The following is a 14,628-nucleotide window of genomic DNA, read 5'->3' as shown; positions in this document are numbered from 1 at the left end:
TTTTTGTTTATTTGTTTATTTATTTATTTTTAGATCAGTTAGATCCCCGTAGAGATCATATTCTCAAGAAGGTGACATTCTCTTTATTCCCCTTCTTCCTTTCTCTACCTGGTAGCAACTGTGAGACAGGCTCCTATGTAACTTAGTCCAAAAGATTTCCTAGGGAGACTCGTGCTGTAAAGAAGACATTACTTCCCATCAAAAAACATTTTTCCAGGCGTGGGATACGTGGCTGCTTAGAAGTGGTGCCGCACACTTTCCAGTCCCAAAACATCAGTGACAAACATGGCTGACTTGTGTTGCTTTGTGGTTGCTAGGCAACAGCACTGTGCTTTCTCCAATGCAAAGAATCAGAAAAATTGCCAACCACAGTTCAAGTATGGTGGCCATGTGGGTATTGGGGGGTGGTGGATGGAGGGGTGAGTCAAAGGACAGCTGGATTACATACAGAAAGACCTAGTTGGGCGAGGCTGTAAATGGGAGTACAAATGAAGAAGAGCATGGCCTTCTCTGATGTTTTGACATGCTGATCTTGTGTAAAACCTGACATTTCCATGAGACATATTCAGGAAATAATTTCTTAGTGGTTTTGTATTCTGTGACTCAAAGCTGCCTGACCTTCCCTGGTGACTTTTAAAGGTGCCCAGAATCTTCCGTCTCAAATAGGCCTGCCTCTTAGAGAGGAACAACCGAAGGCATCTCAACTCCTGGTGTGCTTAGAATGGCATCGTATGGTCCTGTAGGCCAAGACATACGTCCAACCTCCAAGCCCTGGGATTTTCCTTCTGCAATAAGAGCTGAGGGGTGGGGAGTCTAAGGCTGAAACCATTTTCTCACTCTCTCTCTCCCTCTCTCTCCCTCTCTCCCTCTCTCTCTCTCTTTCCGATTTTGTCTCTCTGCCAGAGTCTCCGGGGGCGCAAGGCCACTTTGGAGGAGCTGCAGTCTGTTCACACGGAGCGGCACGTGCTGCTATACGGCACCAACCCTCTCAGCCGCCTGAAGCTGGATAATGGGAAGCTAGCAGGTGAGAAGAATGGGCAGGGAAAAGATGTGCTCAGTGGCCAAATCTTTCCTCTCTGGACCCATGCGCACTCAAGGAGTGTCAGGCCCCACCCTGTCCCAAACCACAGAGGGGTTGTTCCAGATATGTGCCATTATTAACCCTCTACCACAGGCCCCAAATTAGCAGACAGACAAGATGGCTGGGGTCCAGCCCCAAGTTCATTGTTGTCAAAGCTCCAGACTAGAGAAAGATCCATGTGGGTTCACTGAGTCAGGAAGTGTGCCTTCTAAACCTGAGAGGGTCAGCTTTAGAAGACATACCCCATAAGCATCGCTTGAGCATTGTGGCCGTTAAAGATGGGATATCTCTAGAGGCTTTTGAGAGTACCGTGCCAGTGACATCCCGCCCTCTCTACCTGTCATGTCGCTGTTAGCCTTTTATATTTCCAGCCTGCCCATGTGAAGTCTTCTCCCTGGCCTAGAACTTGGAATGTGTTGCAAATAACTGTGTTATCTACTTTGGTGGCGGTGGTGGTGCGTTAATGAAATGGTAACAACATTCCTTTTAGGGTCAGCAACCTAATTAGGAGCGTCATTACTTTCTCATAGCTCCTCTTGACGTGTGTAGAGTCTTCCCATTTTAGATAGTTTTGTTTTACTTTTGAAGTTTTTCAATAAAACGTAACAAGTAACCCCACAATTCACTACATTTGTGAAGGCTAATGGCAACTAGCTGTTGTTGTTTTTTGGTGGGTTGGATTTGAACTTTGCAGTTGCTTACATCAAAAGGTTTGCAAGCCCTGTTCTGGGCGGGGGGACTCCAGATGCCTAATTCCCTCAGCTCCAAACTTGCACTGCCTTATCATAAATTCCAGAGAGAAAAAGAGAGAGATTTCTGCTGTTTTGACCTTTTCCCAAAGTTTTACAGATTCCCAATCTCACATTGTGGGGGGTGGGCACCTCTGGGACCCTCCAGAAGTTTAGAACTATGCCTCATGTGATTATCAGGCACCATGGTGAGTCGTCAGGGTTTGGGAGTTTTAGCCTAACCCATCTGTTAGGTCTGACTTTGCATTTTGCGTCAGTGCAGCAGACAAAACTCATTTTTAACCAACATAGCCATCCTGATTTTATCTCTGCCTCTTTTGCAGGAATCCTGTCCCAGCGGATGTTTGTGATGCTCCCCTGTGGTGGAGTCGGGGTAAGTTTTTATTTTCTGTCAGACTCGATTATTCCCACGGGGTAGGTGGTCCCGATCCTTAACTCACACAACCAGGGGTCCCTTATTCTGAAGTCAGCTTGTCCCTATTCAGGCATTCCTTTCACAGACAGGCTCGCCCCATTTTGAGCGTGTCACTTCCTCCGTTTGGAATGTGATACATCAGCAGGTGAGATATTCCTACTTGTTTGTGCACTCTGTACATGAGACAGACCCTTGGGAAATCAGGGTTTCTGACTGCATGGAGAGCCTACGCTCAAGGAGGAACCTGGCCTCTGCTTGCCCATCACTCTCCCTGTGGAGAAAATGAGGATGAAGAGGATAGGAGCCAGGCATTCCTTGGCTGGTTTGTTAGGCAGGACAGGGTGACTGAAGACTGGCTAGGCCCCATGCACTGGGCTGGCAGGAAATGGAGAAAGCACCTGACTGGAATAAAGAAGGGAAGCCTTAGATGGCTTAAGCGTACCTTCCTATAACCAGCGTGGTCAGAGATCTAACCAACCTCAGGGCAACTGAGCCACTGACCACACGTGTATTGTATGAATAAGGAATAAGCCTTGGGCTCCTTTGGCCTCATTTGGAGGGAAGACATCTGACTGCTCCTGTCCCTCAAGACAGAGAGTCACACAGCTGCTTTCCCAAGCCATTTATATGTAGGTTTCCAGCCCTACCCATCCATTCTCCCTGACCTTGCTCCTGAGCAGACCTTCATGCATACGTGGAGGTTTTTGTTTTTTAAGGAGTGGGCTGCTCCTTACGAGGAGGCCTCAGCCAGGATCAAAGGCACAGCCAAGAGGGGAAGCCAACTGCCTGCCATTTCTGTGGTGACACAGATACTTCCCTGATGGTTCTAGTCTGCCTTCTCTACCTTTCTCTGCCTCTTCCTCATCATCCTGACATAGTTCTTCAGCATTTGGAGGCTTCAGCGGGCTGGGAGTGCCCCGTCAGCCCTCACGAAGGAATTCCTGTAACTGCCTAGCCCTGGACATATTATTCTAGAATTCTCCCAAGATGTTGTGAAGTCACAGTGACATCATTAATGCCCAGGAACCCATCTGGGTGGCTTGAAATCCATTTCCAGAGCCTAGATAGACTATTAAGAGCTACCAGTCAGGAGAGTCTGCAGAGGCTTTCTGTGGAACATTAGAAAAAAGTGCTTTGGCCCAAACATCTGCTTTACCTTGTCAGCCCCCACCTGCAGTCAGAAGCAGTGCAGTCCCCATGTAGCTGTACCACGTTGCCAAGAGCCACGTCTTCTGTCCCATGGTTTCCAAAGAGATTCTGATGGATACAGCAGTGATCCGTGAGGTTATCCATGGATCACCTGCCATTCCTGGGGGCTCCCTTTTCACCTCTGGAACTCAAACACGGTCTGGCCAGGGTGGACTTTGGAGCCACATTGCCTTTGGGAGTAGGTTTAGGTCGAGGAGAACCTCCTCAGTCCCTCCTTCTCTCTGCCTCTTGTGTCCCTCCCCCCTCTGGGCTCTTGGCCGTGTTCACTTTCGCTCACTGCCTTCTTGCGTGCCTTTCTCTTTTCTTCTTCTCTCTCTTTTTCTCTCTCTCTTTCTCTTTTTTTCCAGGATGCTGCCTGCCAGTCCATCCCTGTTCTCCTTCTCTTAACCTGGCTGTCTTGGTCTTGCTCTCCATACCTTCCACTGTTTCTCTTTCCCTCTCCTTCCTGATCAGCCTCCCTGCCTCTCCTTCCCCTGCTCCCCTGCACCCGGAGAGAAAGAACAAGCACGCGCCTGGATCGGTAAGGCAGACGTTGTTGGGGGGGGCGCTGCTCACACATGGAGTTAATCATAAGAGAATCTCTGAGGTTTTCCGGCTCTTTCTTTGCCCATGACGTGATGCTGATCAAACCAAGATGTTTGTTTTTTTGTGGGGAGAGAAGCCCAATAGACTCAAGAAGGTAACAAGAATGAGTTCCTCCTGTCACCTCCTTTTTTAAAAAATCCAACGTTCTTGCCAAAAGGGGGATATACAGGACAAAACGAGTACTGTCAGAACATGACTTTGGAGCTCATGTAGATGGAGCCGCAAGACATTCTGACAGATCAGAGACAAGGCTACTTTTGGGGCCCATTGGTGTTCATTGATTAGCACTTCTTGCCAATTAATTACCTAGAAGGATGTGCATATATTGCCAGTGTATTTTGGAGTGGGTGGATTGCTGCTCTTGTCAAACATTAACTAGCACTTGTAGCATGAGATGTGCATTAACATTCTGACTAGCCCTCGTAAGAACCCTGTAGGGTAGATGCTTAAGTAAGATCAGTCTACAGCTGGGGAAATGAATGTGAAAGATGACTTGTGGAAGGCCATTCAATGAACTGTAATATAGGTGTATGTTGGACTTGCAAATTTCCGAGACTGAAAAACGAGGCCATGTCCATGGTCTTTTCCTTAGGCTCTGCAGCCTTCCATCCCATTTCTTGGGTTAGATGCATGAATATACATATGCTGCCAGTGGGTGTTTGGGATGTAACAATGGGAGGCTCCATGAAATCTAACATTGAGTAACCCCCAAATTGTCTCCTCCTTGGTCCAGGTGGATAGTGACACCATCTGGAATGAGCTGCACTCCAGCAACGCAGCGCGCTGGGCCGCCGGAAGTGTCACTGAACTGGCCTTCAAGGTGGCCAGCAGGCAGCTCAAGGTAAGAAGCGACATGAATTGGGTCGGGAAGGTCATTTCTACAACAGAACAGGAAGGAGCTTGGTGCGACATTGGCACATGCACATGAACACCCTGTAGATTGGTGTAAATCTCACAGCAGGATGGCACGGGTGGCAAAAATTGATCCCAAATCTGCCAGTTTGGCTGCTATGTCTCAGGGAATAAACTGAGTATCTCCCCAATCACAGAAAATCCAACACAGAACAGAGCTTTGAAAAGTATCTTTTGGGGGTACATCATTTCCCAGGATCCTCCGGCCACCATGGCCAGCACCAACTTGATTGTGAAGCCTGTGCCAGACCTTTGGGGCCACCAGAAAACAAGGCCTATGTCCTACAGTTGACATTTTAATTTCACTGGAGGATATGATTTTGAGCAGAGCCCTGCTCTAAGTTTATGACAAGTGATCATTCACCATGAGTTCACTCAAACAGTCTGTCTCATTTTCAGCTGTGTTGATCCTCCCTATGACAAACTACGGACATAGTTTTGAGAAATTCTAACCATCCTCCTCAGAATCCCTGGTGCAGATGCTGTCCATTCCCAGCCATCAGCTGTGTTTGGCATCAGTTGCTCAGATTCCCGGTTGATCTAGGACTAAAACAGCCTTACCTAATCTGACACTCTCAAGGTTACAATTCCCATTATCCCCAGAAGCCGTACTGTCATGAGCCAATGGGAGTCGTACTCCTATACATCAAAGTGGGCACCAGATTAGGGAAAGGCCGTGCTAAATTTGCAGCAGCCCATCATGCCATCATCATGGCCACCACCAGGTTAATCAGACCATCCAGAACTGCTGAGAGGTAAAGTGAAGAAAAAAAGGATGAATAAAGAGTAGAAGGAAAGATGGATTAGGGAGAGGTGTTTCATTTTTCTGGTCCTTGCCACACATGGAAGTAGAAAGACAAAGGCAGCTGTTTCTGCTTCTAGGTTGAATATCTTCTCATGGGCAATCCTTTGTGTGTGTGGGGGGGGGAGAATTAAAGGTTGCATTTTGAAAGCTTCTTTACTGGTAATTTCCCTTCTCATCCTGTACGATGGTGCGGTATCACCTTTGCCTTCACACGGGGTGACCCCATTCCCATCAGGAACTTGAAAGGAATCTGATGACGCCACAGTGTTGGGTGGTGATTTAAATAGCTATGGCGTCTGATTTGCCAACCACTGATGTGATGGGAGTTCCAGCAAAGAGGGAGCAGCACTGTTTGGATTCAGCTGGGGGTGGGAAAAAGGTTAGTTTTCAGGCTGCAGCTGTGTTGCAAGGATCTCAGTACAGCGCGCACCCCGATGTCCTGAAATTCTGACACCCCAAAATGGCTAATTGTGTTCCCTATTTTAAAAGCCTATGCAATTCTCCTCTACGCCCTGCAAAAGCATTGGGCTCAGTGTTGCCCGCTGCTTAGTTAAAAATGAACACATCTGTATCCCAGTAGTCAAGTTAAGCACATGCTTAAACCTTTTCTACTCCGCCTTAATCCAGAGGAATGGCTATGTTCACCTTTGGCAACAAAAACTACCCAAAAAGATTTCGGCATCTTTTAGGCTAGCGGTGAGAAACATACAGGTCTCTCGCAGTTTTTTCTTCCACTGGAACTCTTGTCACCCTGTTCCATTGGCCGTACTGCCCAAGCTTGATGGGAGGGAGGCTCAGTGAAATAAAAACAAAACAAAACACTGGAGAGCCCCATGTTCCCCACCTGTTTTAGGCTAACAAAAAGTATTTTGGTATACATTTTTTTATGGTCTGGATCCCACTTTGTTGATGTAGAAGGGAATTAACCTGAATTAAAATATGCCTCTATTCTAGGCATAGTAACCAGAATGAGTTTCTACTTCTAGCTGTTTTGTGAGCATAATACACAGTAAGTCAGTAGCCACATCGGAAAGTAAGATAAAATATGATCAAAGAGGGGGGGATGAAGATAGGCATTGAATTACTCAGCTTGAAACCCTAGATATTGAGACATGATTCAAATCAAGCACAGCTCAGAAAAACAACCTACATGATGACTAATACAGTAGCTAACATATAATCAGATACCAGCTTTTCAGATTTCTATAACAACTTACTTTATTTAATACATGTTGTGTTCAAGGTACTAATGTTTCAAGAATTGTGGCTGGAGAACTGCTGGATAGCTTTGTGGTTGAAGCATCTGGTTCCAGAGTCAGAGGCCTGGAGTTCTATTCTCCACTGTGCCTCACTCAGTTATCTATAGCAGTGGTTCCCAACCTTGAGTCTCCAGGTGTTCTTGGACTAGAACTCCCAGAAGCCTTCACCACTAGCTATGCTGGCCAGGATTTCTGGGAGTTGTAGTCCAAGAACACCTGGGGATCCAAGGTTGGGAACCACTGGTCTATAGGGTTCCTTCTAGCTGAAGAGTTCTAAGATGATGATGATTGTTGCCCAGTACTTATAGCTGAGGAGGATCAAGGGAAAGGGAAAGGTCACTAAAGATTTGCACACATTAGGATTACTAGTTAAAAAGAAAAATCAACAAGAAAGGCAGAAAGAGAATTAGGTTCAGATTAACAAAACAAAATGTTGGGAAGTATAAAAGCCATTTGGTATACAATCAGCAAAATACAGTAGTATTTTCAATTATCTGCTACTGACATTTAAGAAAAGCGAAAAATGAAATAAGAACTGCCTATGGAACTTCAGTAGCATCACAGAAACCCTGTGATTTGAAAGAGTTGGTGAGATTCTTGTTCAAGATATCAAGCAAAAGCTACAATGAGGGAAGTCCCAGCTTTCTTCCCCATCACACCACCCTGGTGTTTTCCTAATATAGTGCTGTTTTGCAAAACGTCAGAAGTGCACAGTCTGGCTTTCTTGGTTGAACAAACTGCTGAATCAGTCCAGAGCAATTTGGAACCATTTCACCCTGTTCTGAAACAATCCAGACTTGCACATTGGACTCGATGATGGAATCATTCCATATCAGCCCCGATTTGGTCTGGGATTCAATCCGATTCCCCATCCTAGATCAGATTCACAGCCTTACCAGTAACAATAAAAATGTCAAAATGTCTGCCACGTTGTTCAGACCAGTTTGTGTCTATGTGTGCATTTTGTAAAGTAACTAACAAAGGAGGAAAAAAATATGTGTAATATACACAAATGTATATTATTTGTCTTGCAGAATGGCTTTGCTGTTGTACGGCCCCCGGGACACCACGCAGACCCCTCAACAGCTATGTAAGGACAGCACCACTCCTTGTCCTCTCCTTCCTGCCCACAACAAAACTTTCCCTATCCCCATCTATTTCTTTCTCTCCCCCGCCACCCGCCACCCTACTAGTTTGGGTTCTTTTAAAGGCACTTGTGCTTCTGCAACTCTTGGATCACGCTGATGCCTCCCTCATGGGTATGTAGGCTGTAGTTTCGGCTGCATGAAGGTCTGTGCTTGGGAGAAGGAATCTGCTGTTAGGCCATGAGATGGTGATTTATGTATTCCATTTCTATATAAAGCCTTGGCACCAGTTCACATATGCAAGGGCATCGTTCCACTGCTGAACATCTGTTGGCTTTCAGCTTGGCGCGGGGAGTGACTCCTGTTAAAAGTCTTCCATTGGAGGTGATGCAAAAGCTTTGTTTCTGGCGTTTGATCTCTCGGCTGCTCGTTGCTTTGTTTCTGGCGTTTGATCTCTGATTCCTCAGTCGCATGTGGAAATTGCCACCTGATGTTGCCATTACAAAGTTACAGGGGCGATGGTGGACCCAGCCCTTGTTCCTAAGACTCCATAAAAGTTAGACCCAATTCAGAGCCCTTTCAGCAGAGTCTTGAACCTCACTGCCTTGGCAAGTGTTTAGGGGTGGGGGAAACCAGTTTCTCCAGTTCTGGAGCAGCCTCAAAACATGTACCTCTAAGTCCAGCTAAGGTCCGAAAGTGGAAGAGTGCCATAAAATCTGCCTCTTTCCCTGTTCAAGACCATCCCTTCTCTGGGGCTTGGGGGTTGTATTCTTATTTTAAATCTCGGGGTTTGGAAATAACACATCAAATGTAACTCTGTAACTTTGTTCTCTAATGAGGAGCATGCCTGTGACATTTAGTCCATTTAATTTTTAGAAAGGGCAAGATCATGGTCTTACGCAACGAATTATGTATCTTTTTTTTTTTACGAAAACATTGGTGGGATTTTTATCCTTTGTTTTTGATGGGTGTAAAAATAATAATGGAGTAATGCTGGCACTGCTACGTCCGCAAAGTATTTATAGCATTGGGTCACTTGCAAGTAGTGGATGATGAAGGAAATGGCCTTTTGTTTTTAAAAGGCTGATGTTTGCGCAAGGGAGAGGGAGCGACTGCCATCTGCCCCACAGAGGCAGAGTTATGCCCAGAGCGGGGCCTGAATGCCAGTGTGGGATCTGGGACTCAGACTTGAGAGATCCAGGTTCAGATTTGCACTGAGCTGTGAAGGTCCCTGGAGGACCTTAGGCCAGCCAACATCTTTCAGCCTACCTCACAGGCTTGTTGTGGGGATTAAAGTTAGAAGGAAGACAGCCGCCAACAGGTCTTAGAGTTCATGGGAGGAAATCTAAGATAACAATGAAACTACAAAATACAAAGAAATAAAATATAATCTATTTGAGGGGAAACTACCAAAGACATTGCTACTCCTTGTTTCTCACACTTCCTTCTTTTCTCCTTTCTGGCCCAGGGGTTTCTGCTTCTTCAACTCCGTGGCCATTGCAGCCAGGCAGCTCCAGCAGAAAGGGAAAATCGGCAAGATCCTGATTGTAGACTGGGTAGGCCTCTGTTCCTGCAAATATTCCCTTCCTCTTTTTACCTTGTGCATTTATTTCCTCATTATCCTTGCCAAAGGGTAAAAGCTGGGCAAGGCATTGAAGGTATGATGCTGGCAACTTAAGAGATTTACATCCTACCTGACAGCCCTCACACATTCACTCCCTTGATTCCCTTCCCCCCCCCCCTCTTTTTTTTCATCAGGACGTTCACCATGGCAATGGAACACAGCAAGTGTTCTACCGGGATCCAAATGTCCTCTATATCTCTCTGCATCGCCATGACAACGGCAACTTCTTCCCTGGAAGTGGAGCAGCTGATGAAGTGAGGCCCTTTTCTCCCTTAAAACAAGAAGGGGCAACCTGAGGGATACATGCAACCCCTTGTTGTTGTTTGTTGTTGTTCCCACATCACAGAAACACACACACACACACAGAGAGAGAGAGAGATTTTCCTTTAAGCAAAGTATGCACGGCTGCACACCTTCTGTGAAAGTAGAATGGCATTCCCAGATTGCCAGAGTCATTCTACTTGTCAGATTGCCAAAGCAGAATGGCATTCCCAGAGCCTTCTTTCCCCAAACATGTTTGTTTCTGCAGAAATTCCAGGGGTTTTGCCCTTAGCCCCATAGCAGCACAATTTGGTGGCATGGCAATGTGATGTGATCCCCTCAGCAGGCTTGGGAAAAAACATACAGCCCCCCCCCCATCCTGGAAGTTGCCAGTAATAATGTTCAATTCATGGTGACTGTTGTCTAGGTAGGAAATACTCAGAAGTGGTTTGCCCTTCCCTTCTTCTGGGGGCTATCCTGGGACTGTGGAGCTTGCCCCACCCAGGCTGGCTCGTCTTCTAGTACGGAATTGAACAACCATCCTCTGGATCCAAACATCATAGTGTCTAAATCCTGGAGCGATCCTATCCCTGCCTGAGATGCCCCCATGCAGGAGTGAACAGCTAAGGAGCTGTTTCTGACTTGGAGACAAACTGCAACTCTTTGCAGTGGGGCACAGAACAACTGAGCAGCAGCTGATTTAGTCTCAAAGCGCCTTGATCCCCAAATGCCTCACTGACTCCATAAAGAAATTCACAGCTTTAAGTTTGGAAGAGCCGAGCAGAGTGTTCAAGAGGTCGGACCTTTTTTGGGGAGCAGCTCACCAGCTCATAGTACAAAATCCTGCTGCATTAATATGCATGGAGAAGGCAAGCCCCACAAAGGACCCCCAGTGGCTTCTTCTTGCTGGCAACATGTTGACCATTTAGATTTGGGGCCATATGCCAACCGACTGGACTGGTAGGCCCCAGAAAATCCAAGTCAGGAGTTTTTCATTAGCAGCAGGAAGCAAGATGAAGCTCATGGCTGGTAGCGGCTCTCGGGGGTCCAAACACCTTCCTAGAACTCCTACCCTCCCCACACATTAAACATTGATTTTAAAAAAATGTCTGGAAAAGTCCCCTTGGGCCCTCTGTGGGTTGACAGAGGCAACTTTGCGGTCCCTGAGCAGCCCAAGAACTACCCCACACATCCCCATTCTCTTATTTTACTGTTTTGGCCACTAGAGGGCAGCATGTAGCTTGTCAATGAAACCTACATACTGTATTTTGTAACAAAGTCTATGAAGAGAGGAGACAGTCACCGGAGCAGAAGCTGCCCTCCAGATTTTGGGGATCAACATGTGCAGTCCCTAGACTTATGGACATTGCTTCCACCCCCCAGCAGCATTGGCTCTCTAGATGAGCCAGAATGTGAAGAAAATGGGGTCCCTGGTTCACATGGAGAACCAGCAGGATTAGGTAGTCCCTGCTTACTCATAATGAATGTGACAGTGCAGAGAAGAGATTGACCTAGCACAGTTCCCCTTATCCCTGTTTGGAGTACACATACTTTCATTAACAGCTGGATAGTTCTTTTCACTGCCTCTTAGGAATGGTTGAGTCACAATGTTGGAATCAAGGTAGAAGCCAGAGCTAGCAGGAGGTTCCCTTCTACATGACTCTTAAAGGTACAGGAGCTCTTTTAAGGGTTAGACCTAGGAATCTCAGGCCCCCTGTGTCCTTCACCTACTACAGCCTCCATGTTTCTATTGCAAGGGTGGAGGGAGATGTTTTACCCTCCAAATATTAGATTGCAATTAGCTTTAGCCAGCATAGCCAGTGGAGAGAGACGATGGGAGTAGTAGTTAGATGATATCCAGGGGACTATCAATCCTCCAGTCCTTTTCCAATTGCCCTTCTTTCAAGTTTCTCCATCTGAAAGGTGATAAACATGTTTCAGCCCAAGGGCCAAATTCAACATCAGAAAAGATCATAGGGGTTAAATTCTAGTGGTACCCGGGGCCCATGTTTAACTATTAGAGCCTGTCTCGCCAAGGCATTTTTAGCTGACACCCGTTACTGCTAGGAACAAAGCTTTAGGACAGGTCTTCCAGCTTTTTTGAATGAAACAGAGGAAACATACATAAAAGCTGTGCAACTATCAAATGATAGCCATCGGGACAAGCCTGAAGTTGGGATCCTGGGAGAGAGCAGGATCAGGCCCTAGGATGTGAGCTTCCTCTTTCATGCCCTAGCTTCTGCCTGCATCCATCCTTTTGCTTCAACCACCTTGCTTGTTGGTTCTCCAACCATTGGGTCCGTCACTAGCAGGGATCCCTGACTAGCCGGCTTTCCACACTCTCCCTCCACCCCCTACACACAGAGTTTTTGAATTCAAAATTAACTGACAGCTCTCACTTCCTCAAAAACTGTTAGACTTGGGGACATATTGTAAGTGGCAGCACCAGCTTCGCCCTGTGAGCGACTACAGTGTTTCTCAACAACAGCTCAACCCATCATCCTTATGGCAAATTTTTCTTTTTAGGCTGGAACCTCCCATCTGGTGGCCACTGTTCATCCTTGCTGGTGGATTTTGGGAGTTGTAGTCTTTAAAAATATACTATACAGTGAACTCTTGGGACTTCGTAAGAGTTTAGGCCTGTGTCCATCCAGGGTTTACATGACACCTCGACCCATTTCATCAGCTGACAAAGGGAACCACCTCATTAGGCACAGAAAGGCCATTTCTGAACCACTTGTGAAAGTTCTTTGGAGAGAGACTAAGCTGGAGGTCTCCCAACTTTAGCAGGAGATGGTCGGGGAGGAGGGCAGCCAGCCGGGGAGCATAGGCTGAACTCTCTGGCATTTTGTATCCATCATGTTTTATAACCTGCTTTCAAAGGGACTTAGCGCTGAGAGTGGCCAGGACCAGAGCAGGCCCTCATCTGGTTCTCATCTTTCCCTCTGAGAAGGAGATATCAAAGGAGCTGAGGGATTGTTTATGATGCTGTGCTTGGATCCCTGGGAGACTGCAGCGTATCACTCCAGGCTCCCACCCCACCCCCCCTTCTTCCAGTCACCCCTTTATGAGCTGCTTCCCCCTCCTTCATCCACCCCACTGTCTATTTTGAAGTTTTAGCTCTGTCGAAATGGAAGTCTGGAGCAGAATTCTCGGGGCCTCTGGTGTGGATCTCTCACATTCTTTCTCCCTCCTGTCACCCAGCTAGCATATATTACATGATCTGCAAGCACTTCAAAGATGGTCTCCTTCTGCCCCACCCCACCCTGCTTCTTTTTTTTTTCCTTCCTTCTCGCTGGCTGTCATGGAAAATACACCATCCTGGCCTCTCATGCAGAATTCCACTCCTGTCCAGTACCATCTGGGCATGAGGGTTGCTTTCACACAAGTTGCTGATCCGATCTGATGTTGTACCCCAAGGAATGTAGAAGCATTCTTTGTTTCTATTTTTATTATTTTGGAGGGAGATTTTACAAATGCTGTCTTCCCAAGGATAATGAAGGTTGTGGATTGCTTTTGTTACTTTCAAAGCCATAAGTCTAGGTCTAGATTCGAGGCATACAACTCAGATTGCTACTAGAGCTATTTCACTCTAATGCAATGTCATTCCATGTAAGAGTGAATGAGAGTCATGTTCTGGTCGGGCCACAGGCTGGGTTCGCCTTCCACGAATACTAATAAAAATACCGGATGCTGGGACATGCTTCAGATTTGCTGTTTCCTTTAGAATTATAGTATGCGAGTCAAGAGGTTAACCACATACACACAACCCTGAAAGCAACACGATGTCTCCTCTTGTCATGTTTTTAATTTATTTTGGTGCTGTGTTTTTAATCAAGATTTTACAATTTTTCATCTGTATTTTATTATTGTTGGCCGCCTTGAGTGCCTTATTTGGCAGGAAGGCCGGATGTACAATAATTAAAATAATGTAGGCACACTAGTTTAAAGTTGAACCCTAGCCTCCATTATATCATACAACTGGAAACCTTTTGCAGAGGAGAAAAGAAATCCATGTAACTCCTATACACAAGAACCTTTTGTCAGGCAGAGGTGAAGGGGAGGGGGATCCTTTGTAAGCATTTTATATAACATTAATTTTGTATTTCACCATGTTAACTAACCACACTGTATTTTGGAACTGCATGTTGTTTTCTGGATCATCTTTATATGAGAAAATAGCATACAGTTGAGAGCTGTGATATGCATGGTTTATATCCCATTCAAACCCTTCTAAAGTCCTTCAGCCCTAAAGTTCTTCAGCAGTGCCTTGCTACAGGCTTCATCCTTTGGAGAAACTCCAAGAAGTTGGGGTCTTCTCAGGGTTTGGCACCACATCCTGTTCAGACAAATCACATTACTGCATTGGGCATCCTGTGAAAAATTTATAGTTTACAGCAAAATCCTAGCTACCCAAGATAGCTGAGGGCCAGGAAGAGCTGTGCTGAATCTGATACTCTCCTGGACCATGGATATTAGTAGTTTGAATTATTCGCATCTTAGCCTAATCTGCTGGCATAGTGCCTGTGTCTCTGTACTGCAATTCAGCTCTTCCCTGACTGAACCACTCATCTGCCACCATTTTTCTTGCACATGCACGGACACATGGCCATCTTTTCTGCTAGCAGATCTTACCTAGCACA

The 14,628-nt window shown here is 46.2% G+C and overlaps 1 protein-coding gene across 12 annotated transcripts in view; it reads left to right on the top strand.

The window, feature by feature from the left end:
* The window catches only part of HDAC7 (histone deacetylase 7), a 225,291-nt gene that overhangs the window by 195,568 nt on the left and 15,095 nt on the right, over nucleotides 1-14,628 (top strand). For 11 of the 12 annotated variants that reach the window (XM_072991255.2, XM_072991254.2, XM_072991257.2 and 8 more), the window contains 6 exons: nucleotides 904-1,024; nucleotides 2,154-2,203; nucleotides 4,773-4,880; nucleotides 8,050-8,105; nucleotides 9,569-9,656; nucleotides 9,859-9,978. In XM_072991255.2, coding sequence (XP_072847356.2) covers nucleotides 904-1,024; nucleotides 2,154-2,203; nucleotides 4,773-4,880; nucleotides 8,050-8,105; nucleotides 9,569-9,656; nucleotides 9,859-9,978 — 543 coding nt within the window. Of the gene's footprint in view, nucleotides 1-903; nucleotides 1,025-2,153; nucleotides 2,204-3,801; nucleotides 3,959-4,772; nucleotides 4,881-8,049; nucleotides 8,106-9,568; nucleotides 9,657-9,858; nucleotides 9,979-14,628 lie in introns of those variants that run through there. The other variant, XM_078386435.1, reaches the window with a different exon arrangement.

Source organism: Pogona vitticeps, chromosome 2 (genome assembly GCF_051106095.1).
Source record: "Pogona vitticeps strain Pit_001003342236 chromosome 2, PviZW2.1, whole genome shotgun sequence".
Taxonomy (NCBI): Eukaryota; Metazoa; Chordata; class Lepidosauria; order Squamata; family Agamidae; genus Pogona; species Pogona vitticeps.
The sequence above is the reverse complement of the archived record's forward strand: the minus strand, read 5'-3'. Positions and strand labels throughout refer to the sequence as shown.